This window comes from Haliotis asinina, chromosome 6 (assembly GCF_037392515.1).
Source record: "Haliotis asinina isolate JCU_RB_2024 chromosome 6, JCU_Hal_asi_v2, whole genome shotgun sequence".
NCBI classification, from domain to species: domain Eukaryota; kingdom Metazoa; phylum Mollusca; class Gastropoda; order Lepetellida; family Haliotidae; genus Haliotis; species Haliotis asinina.
The window spans coordinates 67,125,448-67,143,135 of record NC_090285.1 but is presented as its reverse complement, the minus strand read 5'-3'; the positions used below and the strand labels follow the sequence as shown (position 1 = coordinate 67,143,135).

Here is a 17,688-nt window from a genome sequence, read left to right as displayed (position 1 = left end):
TGTACTGAATTTATGGTAGTATATTATTGAATAAACGTTGAAATAGTTTATGTCTTGTAGAGAGATAGATGGGAAACTAAATCATCTGATGGGCGACGTATCAGAACACTTTTGTGTGGTCTGCAATAATGCAATGTTCAGAGTTCAGTCCCTTTGTACGTGAGGAAGTCAACCCACCAAATGTTTCTGATTTCGCACATAGATCGTAAATGGTGTCGGTTTTCTTAATGCAAAACGTGTGTCGGTCCACATAGAGTCCAGACAGAGACGTTTAAGAGGGTCCTGTCAGGTGAAAGGTAAGTCATTTGTACGGAATGCCAAATATGTCCTTTGTTAATTTTGTCAGCTGATTGGCATTTTGACTCACTGTCAACACCCACTGACAGCACCTCGGTTGCTGTCAACAGACTCTCATGGTCTCTGACGGTCTGTTCTCCACGTAAGACATCGGTATATTGATTACAATTTTGCGCATTTCAACAAACCATTTGCATTTTTAGTAAGTACCTATGAGGCGCTATGTTTATTGACTACGTTACCTGACAGTTCCATTAAACAATGTCTAAGTACTGACAGTATATGGTCTTTGGTACTAAGGATATGACATGCCAAAAGATGTGTTAGTGTGAAATTAGTATTTCACGTATTTTATTTATAAGCCATGAACTGCACTTGTGAATTAGCAAGAGCCTTGTTTAGAGCCTAATTACGTTACAGTTATGCATGATTGATTGATTGACTGATTGATTGATTGATTCAAATTGCTAGGTTCAGGTGTTCACTACATGTATTTATTTTATAATAGTTGTTTCGATATGCTTAATCATTAATGCTTCATGTCCTTCATGCAAATGAATGGAGGAATCATGACTACAATTAATTATCATTGAAACTCCCATTTCATCTGACTTAATGTCAAGACCCTGTAATTTCCATGAGGTGTTTTTCTCCAGTGGAGTACCTCTCTCTTTGGCGATCTGAGCATACCTCTGTGGGTGAGATATGTAATCAGATGCTTCGAAATCCTTGGTAATAGGAAGCAAAATTCATATCTACTGCTCAGTCTAGGTAAACTTCGTCTCAGTGTATTTCGTTACACTCCACCACTGAGTCTAACAAAACCTAGTAGAAGGTCGCATCAGGTAACCTTTGAGCAACCAATCACAATCCAATCAAATGCGAGACGGTTAAATAGATTTAGCCAATCAGACAACGGCTACTATTTAGGGATCGGAGGGACTTTCAAAATATTCAGGTCACCGACACAGATCTCTCCACAAACAAAAATCAGCATGTAACACAGTTATTTGACCTAGAGTATATATGCTTTGGGGTTTCTGTTGACATGGTTACCATTAGCTAATATTTCCGCAAGACAACGTCCTTGAATATTGTCAAAAACACTATTTTCAGCGACTGTTTACTCACCGTTGTCATGGCTGTACGTATGCCGTGTGCATCACCCGGAAGCGATTGTATGCTAAATAACATTCAGAATCGTTCGGGTACAAACCTTTTCGAGATAAAAAGTTCAAAAGGTATGTGCGAATGTGCACTTTCGCGATTTGGTTAGCTGTGTTCTGATTAGTCAGTCTCAAAGTTTACCTGACGCGACCTCCCATAAGGTTTTGTTAGACTCAGTGGTGGAGTGTAAAGAAAAGTACTGAGGATAAGTTTACTTAGACTGATCTACTGCTTGACATCTATTAGATGATCAATCACAGTGAATGTGTTTGTGACAAGCAGGCGAGGCAAGTAATCTGGATGAATACACTTGGATGCTAGAGACAGATTGGTGATTAAGCACTTGCAATATATGCTGATCGTGGCGTGAAATCAATACCGCTATAGTTTAACATGTGTTTGGTAGAGTGATTTAGTTCATCAAAACATCATCATGACACGATTCGCACAAGGAAATTGAGCTTTTCAGTATTTAGATGGCAACCTGATTCCCTCTTGTTTCAAATGTTTGAAAACATTGAATATTCTGGAAGGCGATCCCATATATGCAAATTGAGATCATTTGTTACGTGGTGGTTCATCAAATACTAATAGCAATAATGTCTTATCTCAAAAAGGAATATCATTGAGGAAGTGAAAATGAAAAGAAATAATGCTCTATTGTTGAGTTGTTTTTGAAATTTGGTTTGTGAACAACATGGCATCTACAATCAAAATGAATTTGAACAAAGGGTCGATTTCTCAAGAAACTGAGGTTGATGTGTTGAGACATCTGCTTGGCTGAAGGACCTACACATCAACCTTTGTTATCAGACAAAGTATATTTAGGATTTACCTAGCATTACTCCTGTTCAAATTTTGCAGATGCTTGATGGGCATTTAGAAGTTGGATGGTAACACAGCAAAGTATGGTATGGGTTTACAAGGTCTTTATTGTTTTTAACACTGCATTTCTTGGCTTTTCTGTTATCATCATTCACCTGATGAAGGGACAAGAAGAAGTCCAGGAATGTCGTGTTGTAAATAACAAAGATGTTGTAAATCTATTGTTCTATACCATATGTTGTTGTGAAGTTTTTCAATTCTTGATGCAGACAGACATGTACCTGTATTGGAGTAAGAGATAGGGATGGCATGAGGCCATTCCAGAACTCGAAGCCCATTCCTGGTGTTTCCTGTAGTGATAGTGCTGGAATGTTGCTACTGTGATGTAATACCATACATGCTCCTTCATTCTTTCATAGTAGAACTATGAATGTCTTGTTTATAATGTTTAACTTACAGTAACCCTGGAACCTGTACAGACCACCAAACCACTGATTTCTATAATAGAATAATGTAATAGCATGCTGTACCCTGTCAACAAATTCACATGTTGGAGGGGAACTTCACTTGTGCCAACTGACTCTCCTAATAATATGAGCAGTGTTGACATTTTAACTAAATCTCTTATCTATTGCTGAAGTATATTAATCTAATTATCATATTTGACAGTCTTTATCTTGTTGAAAAAAAGATTTTTGATAGTTATTTCTATATTGTACAACTAATGAGAATAGAAATCTTATTGACTTTCAGTAGGATGGCATTGGTTTAACATTGTTTTTCTAGGTGTCAAAAACCCAGTAAAATCAGCTATTCTTAAAAGTAGTAATGCTTGTTTCTTAATTAGATTTCAGGAATTTGTAGAGAAGAATTATGGCTGAAGATCGAGAGATTCTCCGCGAGGTCTGGGAAGGACGAATCCCAGTGTGTTTTGCCTTAGCTTCAGAAGAAATTGAAACAGTGGAACAGCCTGACCCCTATTATGTAAGGGCAGTGAAATATGATCCTGTACTGTCTGTATATTTCTTCGAGTCTATATATTAGCATCAGCTTTTTTGATAATATCCAGTTAGAGCGTTCAGCTTGAGAATGAGTAATCTTGATTTTGAAAGTGAAAAACAATTTATCTTATGTTTGAAGTGAAACCATGAAATAATCCAGGGTTTATCCTAATGTTCCCTTTGAAAGCAAGATTTTGTATTGTTTATCATGTTGATAAAAGCAGAAAAACTCTACCTTCTCAAAACAGTTTCCCTCTGAATTCTGTTTTCCATGGTGTTCAAACACCATCATCAGTGTAATGTTCAAGTTAAAGTAGCTCACTGTGTAGAGGCAAAACTTTGTTCATGGCTATAGGGTAACAAGCCGCTGATCTGAGTCAAGTGTACTTCATTTATATCAATGGTAAGTAAGTAGGCCGATGCTAAATATCACTGGTTATCGAGCAAGTGTTAAGGATAAATATTGCTTAAAAGGTATCTGGAAGACATGGTTTGGGCCAGTGGACTAAAAGGTTGTAATTACATTGACAAACAACATGAATGTCAGTTCTCTGAATATTATAAAGATTTTACAATATTTTTAGCTGTTGGTGCCCCGACAGAGTTATTTCCCCTTAGTGACTGACAAGGTCCAGAAGCACTTCCTGAAGTGTGTGGAGGCTGAGAAACAGGGGGAGATGTGGCTGGAGTTTGAAGGCCAGCCACTCAAATGGTGAGTTTAGAAAATATGATATGTATATTGTTACCATGGTGATGACACATGCTTTGGTGTTTGAAAGTTGTTAAGTTTTGTTAGATAACCTATGCTTCAAGGATCAATGTGCAAATTCTATCATGAACAGTTTCAGGTAAATTATTTATATGTAATGATACCCTATGTACTGGAGCTGATCATAAATCTGGTATGGTTAATGATAAGATGTTGCATGTTACAGTAGAATCACAGGCTTGCTAGGAGCAAGATCCACTTTTCCAGCAATCAGAATGTTTAGTATCTTACTACTAAACAAAACACAGATGAGATTTAGATTATGTTGATGGTGTGTGCACTGATGGTTCAGTGTTTGGTGATGTGTGAGGATGTTTACAGGCACTACCCCATTGGAGTGTTGTTTGATCTCTATGGATCAGGGACAAGCTTGCCATGGAATGTAACAGTCCACTTTCAGGTGAGTGTGTTGCAGAATATAAACATTGTAATTTTGAGTATGTTTATGAGGGGGAACAATTTTTAACGGATGGTCAACTTCTTTGTTGAAAGGTGTTGCATTGCTGACCACAGAATAATATGAGGAAACAAAAGGCTAAAAGTATTGTTAGAATATGCCCCAAACAGAAGACCCAGTGAAGAAGCAGGTTTTAGTTGTGTACTCTGTTCCAGCACTTCCCCGAGGATGAACTGCTGCACTGCCCCAACAAGGAGGCTGTTGAGTCTCACTTCATGTCGGTGGTGAAGGAGGCAGACGCTCTCAAACATCGCAGCCAGGTGGTGAACAGCATGCAGAAGAAGGACCACAAACAACTGTGGACAGGACTTCAGAATGGTGCGGAGCTGGAGTAGGATGTTGGGAGTTTGATTTGTAGGTTGAAAGTGTGGATGCATGTAGGAAAAAGTGTGTAAACATTTGGATGGGGGTGGAGGAGGGGAAGGTTATGAGGTGGAAGAGGGGTGTGAAGTGAGAGCGTAGGTGTACGGGGTGTAAGAGGAGGGAAATGTGTTTGTTGCTATAACAGATGAATATCTGATAATGGGGTTGATTGTGTGCTATCATACCAAGACTCTTGGTATCAAGCTATGTTTCTCATTGCAGACAAGTTTGAGCAGTTCTGGTCTGTGAACAAGAGGCTGATGGAGACCACTGTAGAAGACTCCTTCAAATACATTCCTTACAGAATATACCTGGTATGCTGGTCTGTCAGCCAGACTGCCTTTGTCTGTCTGTCTGTCTGTTTGTCTGTCACAGTTGGTGTGATTTGTCTCTTCCTGTATTGCTTATGAGAGGCAGGAAAACTCGCAACATATGTTTCTTTGGTGTTATCTTAGTCCCCTAAACATGACATATGTCAACTTTGCTTTGCCGCTTGTTGAAATACCAGCTGACCTTGGCAGCAGGTCACATGGAACACTGTTTAAATAGCAAAGGACTTTTGCTCTAGGGGGAGTGAAAACATTACCTTGGCTTCCATCGTAAGTGCTTGCTGCTCAGGGCAAGACCGGATGTCATTGACTGTGTGTTGATGGTACTGCTGCAGAGTTTGGCAGGAGGGTGTCCACATGGTTCAAGTTTTAGTTGTCTCACTGTTTTGTTGTCGGGGTAGCCTAGCAGTTACAGCATTTGCTCATCAAATGCTTTCCATTCGATTTCCTATTTGGGTGCAATGTGTGATGCCTGTTTCTGCTGTCCCACACTGTGATATTGCTGGAACATTGCTGAAAGTGGCATGAACCAAACTGACTGTTTCTGGTGTCCTGCATCGTGACGTTGTTGGTATGTTGCAAATGCTGTGTTGTACTGTCATTCCTCCACTGATCCACTGTGTATTGATCAAGATGGAAGACCACTTTGAATGTCTAACTTCTTTTCAGCCTGACCAACCACTTATACAAAGGTTGTTTCGACCAGTCAATGAAATGGGGGAGACTGAGACGCTGGGGACACTGCTGAACATGTCGTTGCCCAGTGACACCAAAGACGGTAAGCGGAACACTTGTTATAAATGAAAACATGACTAGCTACCACAATGGTTATCTCCCCTATTAACCAGGCCACTAACTAAGTATAATCGTGTGTTGAACTGTAACAGCGAGATTATCATTAAGAATCACATATTTTCTTTGTATAATTTCAGATTTAGAAAATGTGCATGTACTGATCCAGGGAATAGAGCCATCGTTGGACACCCCGATCTTGTGGCTGAGTGAGCACTGCAGCTATCCTGACAACTTCTTACATATATGTGTTGTTCTCAAGCGTCTAGTGCAGAGCTAGCACTAGCATACAGTGTGACTGAAGGGCTGTGTATAGCTTCCACAATGAGTGAACAGGAGGATAGTATGTTCATGTTTTAGATGGGGAGGTGTTCAACCAGACAGGTGTTCTGTCATTCAAATGAGAATGTCATGCATTATCGTATTTCAAATCAATGTTTGTTGATTGATAGTGTCACCATGGTAACCAGGTATTTGTGTCAGGAAATCCATGATCACTGGATAATGAAAAAATCATGTCCTCTTTTCTTTGTGACTCATATTCTGGCAAAGCATTGATTAGAGATAATAACTTTGTTAAACTTCGTTACTGGATTTGAATCCGGGTCCATCTTTGAACCACTTGCCTCACATCACAGAGTCATAGTGAAGACAATTGTGTTCACTGTTTCAGTTTATTAACATGTTATTTATTCCACAAAATGACCTGCTTCCGAGTTGTCATTGACCATTGGTTGACCGTTACTCCTTCCTGTATGAATAGATGCTCTGTATTCGCTGTAGTTAGCACACTTACCAATTTCAGGATGTACAGGTAAGCACTCTTATTAAGCAGCCCTACAAAGACTGCAAAACTGCATGACAGTCCATATATTCTTGTGTATATTACAGAATGTTGTCACAGAAAATAGCATTGCAAAAGTAGTAGAGGATTGTGCTGTAACTGTTATCCCAACTAGTTTGAAACCTAATTTGGCAATTAATTCATTGTGGACTTTAAAGATGTGATATATACATTTATCATGATTTTGTCAAATCTGAAAAGAGGAACCTAGTTGCCCCAGACTTATGATTGTCAGACAGACCGTTTATATACAACTGCATGTGATTATCTGGTAAGCCAAATAAATAGATTAATAGATACTGTTTACTACATCAGCTACTTTATTTAAATGGCGACCTGACTATTTTAGTGGGACTTGAGGTAGAATGTCACCATCAGCCTACTGCAAGTCAGGTCTCATGGACTTGGTTCATTGTTCATGCTGCAAGTGAACACACTTGTTTAGTCAAGAATGAATATTTACAACCAACATTAAAACACCAGGAATATTACTTATTACACATTTGCTATCTTGGATGCTAATTGTTTTGCATGTATTGTATCCTCCAACTATGACCTAGGTCAGTCTGTGGAATGTCTGCTTCTGTATTTGTTCTCATATGGGAACATCACCACTATGTTGTTGAAAGAGATGATGTTGTAGGGGTGGACAGAGTATCTGCAGCTACAGGTTCCTGTATCAGGGTTGAACGTCGGCTGATCTGACACTTTCTTGGGCTGTAGATCAACCAGGGGGAAGTGTTAGCGTAATGTACAATGTGTGAATTACAATGGTCCGTCATTAATCTGATGCAGGATGGTGTAGCCTACCCAGAACTTGGCTTGTTCACTCTACATGATGTAACCACCATGTTTACACTGAATGCTGATGATAGTGACCATCGTGGAATGTATGTGTTGGTGAGGGTGTGTGTATGTTTAGTGGGGAGAATGTGTGTTGGGGAGGGAGTGTGTGTTGGGGAGGGAGTGTGTGTTGGGGAGGGAGTGTGTGTTGGTTAGGGATGTGTGTTGGGGAGGGAGTGTGTGTTGGGGAGGGAGTGTGTGTTGGGGTATTTTTTTAAATGTTTTGGTAGGAACTACTTCAGTATGATGATAAGATGCGGTGTTAAAACTGAGTCGCTTATCAGAAATATTATTAGGAATATTTTGAAATATTTTGAATCTTTCTCCTAACAAGAATGCTTGTTTTATGAGTCTGCTCCACTGTTCAGTCTCCAAGTGGAAAAGCTTGACACATGCACTTGCTGTTTGGGTCTTGTCTTTCTTTGGCTATATGACAATGTGGAAAGTGAAAGTAATATATTGTTTTGTTGTTTGGCTTGACACATATATATTCTAGTGTTTCAGATTGTGCTTGCTTGCTAAGTGCTGGAGAAGATAAAAGTAAAACACTTTCACAACTTCTTTGTTTGGCTTTGAACATTAAATGTAACAATTTATATATTTATGTTTACAGTTTAATCAGTGTATTTAAGTTTGGTGTGATCTGTAGTTCAAATTCAAAATAAGTAAAACAAAGTTACCTGACCATATGGTTTATTAACTAAACCAAAAGCGTACGTTCTCCTTTCAATCTCATTGAAATCACATTTTTAATATTGATACTGTTCTGCTTCCCATTAGGTGTCAGCATACCTCCATTACCCACATCAGGTGACATCCAATCCAATCTGAATGAAAGTTGGAAGGCAGCATTGTAAAGTGTTTTGGTCATCTCTCTAAACCACTTTGACTTGGGGATTTCTGTTCTAACCAAGGAAAACCCATGCAGGCCCAGAATCTGTCCTGAGTGTTCCCCCCTGTCGGTTGTTGATGCCACACGGTTCAGACATGACTGTACTTCAGATGTCCACAACAACTTAATGGCACAGTCTTCAGTATGTAGCTGGCTATATGGTCAGTTTCTGGTAGAGGTATCACAATATGACATCTGATTATACTAAGGCTGTTTCTCCTTTCCCCTTCCTGGTACAGGTGGGCTTATGTTGTCACCCTGTCCATGTCAACCTACATTTCACTGACTTAGAACATATCAACCTCCGACTGAATTTGATTCGAAGAAAAGCGCACTGAGCAGCTCAGGTTAGGTCATTTCAGGTCACTCTAGGATACACAGTATTGAATGTTGTCAATATTTGAACAAGTAAATTCAGCAAGAATGTCTACATTTTACAATGGGGTTTGTATTGACTTTGTAAATAAATACTGATGTATTTGAATGATGTGCTCATGTGAAAGTTGCAACATGACATTTAGTGGACATTTAGTGGCATTTTAATGACGGTTGTTGTAAGAACTTACAGGATATTAAGGCTGATATTGCTTATGGCAGCCATGATGCTGATCACATGATACTGTTGTTAGTATTGTTCTGTTGTTCTGTTCTGTGATTGGCAGATACAGAAGTGTTAAGTGCTAATGTGTGTACACTGTGTGCAATAAAGATGTATCCATTTTTCGTAACCTGTTGTGAAATTATTTGGAATTCCAAACCAGAACACAGGGATGGTGCTGGCAAACCCAGACTTTAAACTCATCTGTCATTAGGATTAAAAGTACATGTGTAGTAAGGGCCAGTCAAGGGGAGGGTGAAGATTCACAGCAGTGTATACTTTTAAAACAAAACACCCACTAAAAAATAACCACCTTGGATCCATCAATTGTCTATGTACACACCCAGTGTCAGAGAGACAGTTTGTTCATAACACCAGTGAGAAGAATTCGATAAATACAATGTTTATTCCTGACATATGGTATTTCCCATCCCAAACCATGCTCTTCCAATAACGTTTATATACATGTAATTTATTTAACGGCACTGGGAAATGTCAGTATTGGGTGCAGGATGGAACAAGCATCTAGGCGTTACATTAGAGAACTGAACACTACAACAATAGCTGATACAAAATGGAGATGATCCGGTAATATTCATCAACATGCACAAGACCATCAGCTAAAGTGATAACACCAACAATTTCCAAGACCTGAAGCATATGTCACCGAGAAAACCTGTCCGTGTCCAGGTAAATATAAACTCACACTGACAGCTCACTAACTGCCATACCCATTAGCTCGTTACTATAGGTGACAGACCAATTCCTGCATTGACAACTGACATGGCCAGGTGTCCAAGTCAAGGCCGTTTATGAAAACAGTCATAGTTTTCTCTGTGCTTGATACTACATGATAGTAATCATAAAATATAATTCTGATCCGTTACTGTTATGCAAGTGACATATATATACAGAAGCAAGACTATTCATGCTGATATTGTTTACAACACTAGAAGCGGGTATTTCTACCTTTATAGAACATTTGCAATGATGAATGTTGCAGATATCATACAATGAAGACTATCCAAATTGTGTTAAATTCAGCAACCTGGTTTAACACATCACACAAAATTTGGCTATTTTTTCAAATCAAGTTGCAGACAACCCTGGATAGTGACAGTGCGTGGCAACATCCCGTGATGACGTGATGGCGTTGTGCGCCGTGCAAGGTGAGGGTGGTGATCATTTACAAGTGTCTGTGGTCGTCTCATTCCAATCTTGTGGAACCTAATCACTCATTGTGGTCTCTCACTCCAGTCTCTAGAGACAAGATAAATTTCATTAACAGCAAGCATGTGCTTGAATGTCTCTATTCACATAATGCATTCTATATAAATAAGCAAAGTTCTGTGTTGGTCAGCACATGATGACATATGAAACTGGCATTCGTTGTACTGAGTTGCCTACCTTAGATGCACCAGAAGCCTGTGGTCTGGAGTTTTGAAGTGTACACTAGCTTCATTTACCTGCCCAGGTTTGATATCGCAAAACGTGTTGCATTCACCGAAGTGGTAAACCTGCTTGTAAGTTCTGTATCAGTTCGTGTTTGCCTATCAAATGGAACTGGTTGGTTGACTTCTTGTTTTATGCCACACCAATCAACTTTCCAGCTATATGGGGCGGTCTGTAAATAATTCAGTCTGGACCAGACAATCCAGTGATCAACAGCATCAACATCGATCACGATGCCAGAGGTAATGTCAGGTAACATTTGCTGGATCCCAAAGCATGTCCGCCTGTTACTGTGTACTGTGTACGTGCGGTGACGGAACCAGTGTAGGAAAAATTACATTCGTAACTACTCGTGTCATTCCGGCAAGCCGGATCTTCTTGTAGGTCACGGAAAGAGACGAGTAGGTACGAATGACTACCGCCTCACACCTACGATGGCTTTGCGGAACGACCCGCTGTTCAAAGCATCAGCGCAGCATACCCAGAGAACCAGGATTGTTCAGGGCCTATAACATTCGTAACTACTCGTCTCTTTCCGTGACCTACAAGAAGACTCGTATCCCTCTCGTACGCCATTATTGCCAAGAATCTTGGCAAACCAATCAAATCGCGCGTAGTAAAACACATTTCAAAACATGAAATTGGCGGAACCGTTGAACTTTGAAACTTCGCTACACTATACAAAGCACAATTTGAACATAAACTTTGATCTAGAAGATGAACAACTTTCAACGCTGAAACATATTTGCAACGGGAATGACGGTATTGCTGTTTTACCCATGGGAGGTAGATATTCCATGAGCCATGTTTGGAAATTAAAAGTTAGCTTTCGTTGATAAAAGTACTAGACTATTTTCATCTTCATGCCCGTTTGCGCTTAGACAGGACCCAGTCGAAAACATGGCCAGGAGAGGGGTACCAGACGCCATCCGGCTTGGCGGAATGACACGAGTAGTTACGAATGGGCCTATAATTGTTCCCATTCGTAACTACTCGTCTCTTTCCGTGACCTACGGGAAGATCCGCCTTGCCGGAATGACACGAGTAGTTACGAATGAGGCGATAGTAAGTCCATACTTTTGCGCAGTCGTATGGCTGTCACTACGCTCTCGCTTTGCTGAAGCACCCAGCTGTGTAGCGCCAGCCCCGGCTCCACTGTAACATTCTTACCTCATTGACTTGGCTCTTGCAGAAGACTAAGCCGGTGTAGATGAGGTTGGCGACGAGAATGATGAGTCCCAGCAGCATGAGCACAAAGTTGCTGATCCTGGTGTCTCGCGCTGTGCACAACTGGGTAGACTGGACCTGGACAGCATCAACTCTGTAAAACAATGACCGTCAGTTATACACTGTGCAGTCTCTACACCGTAAAACAATGTCCGTCAGTTATACACTGTACAGTCTCTACACCGTAAGACAATGACCGTCAGTTATACACTGTGCAGTCTCTACACCGTAAGACAATGACCGTCAGTTATACACTGTACAGTCTCTACACCGTAAGACAATGACCGTCAGTTATACACTGTGCAGTCTCTACACTGTAAAACAATGTCCGTCAGTTATACACTGTACATAGTTAGGAAGACTGAAGCTGGACAGCATCTACACCGTAAGACAATGTCCGTCAGTTATACACTGTACATAGTTAGGAAGACTGAAGCTGGACAGCATCTACACCGTAAGACAATGACCGTCAGTTATACACTGTACAGTCTCTACACCGTAAGACATTGACCGTTAGTCATATACTGTGCACGGCTGAGTAGACTGGGATTGTAATGTCTGCGAGACATTGTAACCTTTAGAGTAATGAGGAGTCACATGTGATTGAAGCGGCTGTATAAGGTTTCGATTACTGAGCTGGTTATGAAAACTGAGTTTTTGCACCTTCTCGTAAACCAAAGAAAACTATTTGTATTCTGTCAATATCATGCTTGGATCAGCTGTTCAAGGGCGCTTTGTTTTTCCCTTGATCATAGGATGTCAATCTCAACGGAACACAGTGTAGAGACTGTATTTTTCAATCTCAACTCCCAGGAGACCATACAGTTATTGCGTGTTTCCCACCCTGGTGATGGCTCCATTTCACTGATGTGTGCACAGGGACACGTAGTCACACTATTCTGTCCAGGTCTACTACACCTATCTGGCAGCTATGTGTTTGCATGTATTCATATGGCTACCACTGGCCATTTACCAACGATTCGACCATTGGCTCCTAATCCCAGATTGTTTTCAGGTCTTAGAGGTTGAGAAACGTTACCATAGTTACGTTACTCACGTGCAGGTGTACGAGTTTCCAACCTGGTTTAATGTCCACATATCTTGGCACAAGACCGCTAGTAGCCCCGCACTGGCCAGTGACAGGATCACTAGGTGAACTAAACGCTGTAAGGCAAAAGGCATTTACATGTACTCTAGTCATACTACCGCTATAATCTTTATGCATGATGCGACATTTTATAACGCATTCTGTCTATTACATCTAATAAGGTGATATATCTCAATATTACATTCAATAACAAGTGTTGCATATTACCGCAATATAAGGCGGATTATACCACTGACCATCTACCCACCCGTCTCCCTCCAACACAACCCCCTCCACTGCTCGTCTCGACTTGCTTGTATTGTACATTTCAGATCTTAAACCTTAAACCTGCTCTTACATTTTAAACACTTAACCTATGCGAAAGTTTACTATACAATACAAATATACCTTTAAAACTATATAGGTGAAGGTAATGCTGGTCAGACACCACCAGGCCTTATGGTTTTAACGCAGGACATATAGTATTCCCAGAAATTATTGAGAATCATGTTGCGTCATGTAACTCATTACGTTTATTAACTTCTGGCGTTTTACTTACATAAACATGTTAAAACATCATCCTTTTACAGTCTCAGTCTTGTTTTAGTACTTTGTTAGACCTCCTCGCTCAGCAATGCATGCCTGAATACGCCTAGGCACACTACCCATCAAAGTTTGTAGGTAATCGTGTGACAGGGTATCCCAATATTGGACCACCTCGGCCTTCATATCTTCAATATTTCTCAGTCCCTTTTGGTTTATTCGGTCCTTCATGACTCCCCACACATTCTCAATTGGGTTTAGGTCTGGGCTGTAACTGGGCCAGTTAAAACTTGAACATTTTCGCCCGACAACCACTGTTTTGTGTAGCGCGCAGTGTGTTTTGGGTCATTATCATGCTGGAAAATCCAATCATCTTCATACAATGTTTGTGCTGTCGGAAGAAGGTGACCATTTAGAATGTCAACGTATCTTTCTTTTGTCAGGTTTCCCGTGAAAACACACAATGGCGTCACTCCGCGAGCCGATATGCCACCCCACATGTGAAACTTCGGGCTATGTTTTGGTCGCTGGTAGATAGGTTTTACAGTATCTTTGGTCCAAATTTTCACACAATTAGGGAAAAGCCAAACAGAACTTTCATCCGAAAAGAAAACTATCCCAATCTTGATTTTCATGAGCCCGACACCAGTTTAAACGTTTTTCCTTTTGTGCATCTTTCATCAACGGCGAGGGAATTCCACGTTTTTTCACCCAATTAAGTCTCTGTAATTCCTGCCTAACTGTTTCATTGCATACCTGAGGACTTCCTCTGCTAATCATTTCATTTCTGATGTTCTCAACACTTTTCAATTTGCCCCTACTCACAATCTGCCCAAGTCTTCGGCGATCCACAACACTGAATTTCCTAGGCCGACCTGACCCTGCTTTGTGCTCTATCCCGGTTCCTGTTTGAATATTCTTCAAAGTTCTGTATACTGTAGACAGAGGAATACCATGTCTACAAGCTAACACTTTAGCATCAGCCTCACCCCTTTCAAAATCATCTAGAATGAGCTTTCTTTTCTCTCTTGCTGTAAATTCTGCCATGTCAACACGGGAAGCCGTCTGCTCAGACAAGGGAGATAACTCTGGACGTAATGAGCTGCCATCTAAGCCTTCAAGAGTTGTCTCCCTTATTTAGTATGCTTAGTGCATAGTGAAAACCCTTTTTCCAATCTTAGCATCATTAGAAAAAAAACAAAGATTTTCTCAGTAATTTCTGGGAACACTGTATATACATGTACTTACCGTGGTGGGGGATTTCTTCATGTTAGCTACTAGAGCGGTTACACCAGGTACAATTAACTAAAACAAAGCAAAAAATAACAAAATAACAACAAATCAGGTTTGCAGCGCATGCTCCTAATACTTTTGTTTATAAACTATGTCTCCATTTCTTTCGTTTACTGGTGTATATTGGCATACAATTGTATTGGAAGAAACTATTCTGATCCCACATGATGTACACCGAGTAGAGCAGATGTTACATGCCGAATACAGCACGTATTATGTACCAACTGCAGCAGATGATATGCATCTAGAAGAGCAGGTGTTATATACCGATTACAGCAGATATTACATAAAGAGTAGAGTATATGCTGAATACGACAGGTGTTATACACTGAATACAACACATGTTGTATACTGAGTACAGCAGATGGTATATATGAAATACAGCATATATTATACACTGAATACAGCACGTTAGATTTTGAGTAGAGCAGATGTTATAAGCTGAATACATAAGATGCTATATACTGAATACAACAGATGTTAAATACTGAATACAGCACATGATTTACACTGAATACAGCAGATGTTATATAATGCATACAGCAAATGTTATATGCTAAATGCAGCAGATGTTATATAATGCATACAGCAAATGTTATATGCTAAATACAGCAGATGTTATATAATGAATACAGCAAATGTTATATGCTAAATACAGCAGATGTTATGTACTGAATACAGCAAATGTTATATGCTACATACAGCAGATGTTATATAATGAATACAGCAAATGTTATATGCTAAATACAGCAGATGTTATATAATGAATACAGCAAATGTTATATGCTAAATACAGCAGATGTTATGTACTGAATACAGCAAATGTTATATGCTAAATACAGCAGATGTTATATAATGAATACAGCAAATGTTATATGCTAAATACAGCAGATGTTATATAATGAATACAGCAAATGTTATATGCTAAATACAGCAGATGTTATGTACTGAATACAGCAGATGTTACATGCTGAATACAAGTGTCATATAATGAATACAGCACGTGGTATATACCGAAAACAGCAGATGTTATATACTGAATATAGCAGATTTTGTATACTGAATATAGCAGATGTTATATACTAAATACAGCATGTGATGTATACTGAATACAGCATGTGATATATAGTGAACACATTATCCTTACAACGAGGACGATAATAAGGACGACGAGGGATATGGCGATGTTGGGCTGTATGATGTAGGGTTCCATCGCGGAGTTGCTGTTCGCGTGGCTGAAGTTGATGACTTGAAGGATGCATGTTTGGATACCTGAACAGGGAAAACACACGCAGGCCTTTAAATATATACCGTTAACGTCTCTGTGGCGTCATCGTTCATTTCTGATCACGTGACAAACTGACGCAAACTATCTTGTGTCTGTGCATTTTATATGAACTTTTAAATTCAGAAACATGTAAACACTTCAGTCTGTGGTATACGCGAGAGTAGTAAATTTTGTTTACGTCACTTTTATCAGCGTTTCAGTTCAAGCGTATCAGCTTGATGCGAGTGGTATGTCCCAATGGTTCACTGATCCTTTGATCATTAACAGTCAAAGTCTAGATTCCAATCTAGAATTAGTAGATCCTACAACGCCAAAGGGACGCAACTCGGTCAGTCGTCCAAAGATTAATTCAATTTCCAGTCAGCTGCCTTATCAGTCTGAATCACTTTAACATTCATTTCTGTATTTTAGCAAAACACCTTTATCAGACAAATGGGTTTCACGTTATTATATCAATAGGCGAAGAACTCCCCTCAGTATCCAAAATCATTATTGGTTACAACGATAAAGTACCTTACCTAAAAATATCAACAGTGTTGTAGTAAGAATGGCGATTGTTTGATCCAAGTCCGCCATGGCGTCTAGAGCTGGACAGTTAACTTACAGCTAAAATCTCTCCATACCCGAACGCCCAGGAAAAGAGACGACCGACAGCACACTGATAAAACTATCCAGAGTAGCCTGGGAACAAATCTGTTACCGTACGTCCTCTGTTTGACGTTCCAATCACCCGACCAATCAATCGATGTCTCCCTCCACTCCGAATGCTTTAAGTAAGGTCGGGGTTATCGATACAGGTTTTGCACATTGTGTGATAAGAAAATGCAAATTAATTCGTTACCGTGTCGTAAGTATAGATTTCCTGTCAGATATAAAGTTTTTTACACCACTCGACGGGAAGAAAGCGTCGTCAATGACTGACTACTTCTGTTTACAATGACGTTGAACTGTATCGAGCTGTCATAAGCCGATCTGTCGCTAACAGCGGTTACGGGTTCCAAGAACCGCTTTAACAGTTACACTATCCCTTTTAAATCGGATAAGTCAATATACAACATTTTAAAGATCTCCATTGATAACACTTTCAAACAGTCCACCAAGCGTTCGCAGTTCCACGTCCACACGTCTTTCGTACTTTCGATAGCTCGAAACGTTACGAACGTTTTGTGGATTGGTTCCCAGGGCCTCGATTTTCGAAGCTCTCTTAGGGATAAGAATTATCATACATTAACACTAACTTACGACTATCTTAGCACTGAGGGAGCTTCGAAAATGTAACCTCTGGTCAGTAGCTATGACATGATCAATGGTGGTGCGAAACTACTTTACTGTGTAATTGAGTGAATACTGTTTAACGCCACACTGAGTCATATAATGGCAGCCTGTAAGTATATGAATTCCTGCCAGACAAACCAGTGACTGAAAGCGTGAGCAAGATGACTAGAGTACATATCTGAACAAAGACTCCCTACCCGAACATAGCCTTACTCTGTCTGAGAGCTAAATTTGACTCTGTTGCTGGTCATCAGAGGCGACTAAATTGAATCGGATGGTCAGGATGTGTGACGTGTCGATGACGTGGTTTGCTAATGTTGATCCTTGACTAGGAATACCGAGATAA

The 17,688-nt window shown here is 40.0% G+C and overlaps 2 protein-coding genes across 2 annotated transcripts; one reads left to right on the top strand and one right to left on the bottom strand.

Moving 5' to 3' along the window:
- The first annotated feature begins 142 nt into the window (after positions 1-142).
- Positions 143-9,302, top strand: LOC137287641 (autophagy protein 5-like). Its single transcript, XM_067820024.1, has 9 exons — positions 143-296; positions 3,137-3,273; positions 3,875-4,002; positions 4,381-4,459; positions 4,672-4,834; positions 5,102-5,193; positions 5,878-5,986; positions 6,141-7,792; positions 7,865-9,302. Exons 2-8 carry the CDS (start codon positions 3,163-3,165, stop codon positions 6,278-6,280), a joined length of 822 nt encoding a protein of 273 aa, XP_067676125.1. The 5' UTR covers positions 143-296; positions 3,137-3,162; the 3' UTR covers positions 6,281-7,792; positions 7,865-9,302.
- A 262-nt stretch (positions 9,303-9,564) lies between these two features.
- LOC137287644 (uncharacterized) lies at positions 9,565-16,982 on the bottom strand. Its single transcript, XM_067820026.1, has 6 exons — positions 16,586-16,982; positions 15,927-16,051; positions 14,735-14,791; positions 12,914-13,020; positions 11,800-11,950; positions 9,565-10,437 (listed from the first exon to the last, which is right to left on the bottom strand). The coding sequence occupies exons 1-6, from the start codon at positions 16,641-16,643 to the stop codon at positions 10,426-10,428; spliced, it is 510 nt and encodes a 169-aa protein (XP_067676127.1). The 5' UTR covers positions 16,644-16,982; the 3' UTR covers positions 9,565-10,425.
- Between the last annotated feature and the right edge of the window lie 706 nt (positions 16,983-17,688).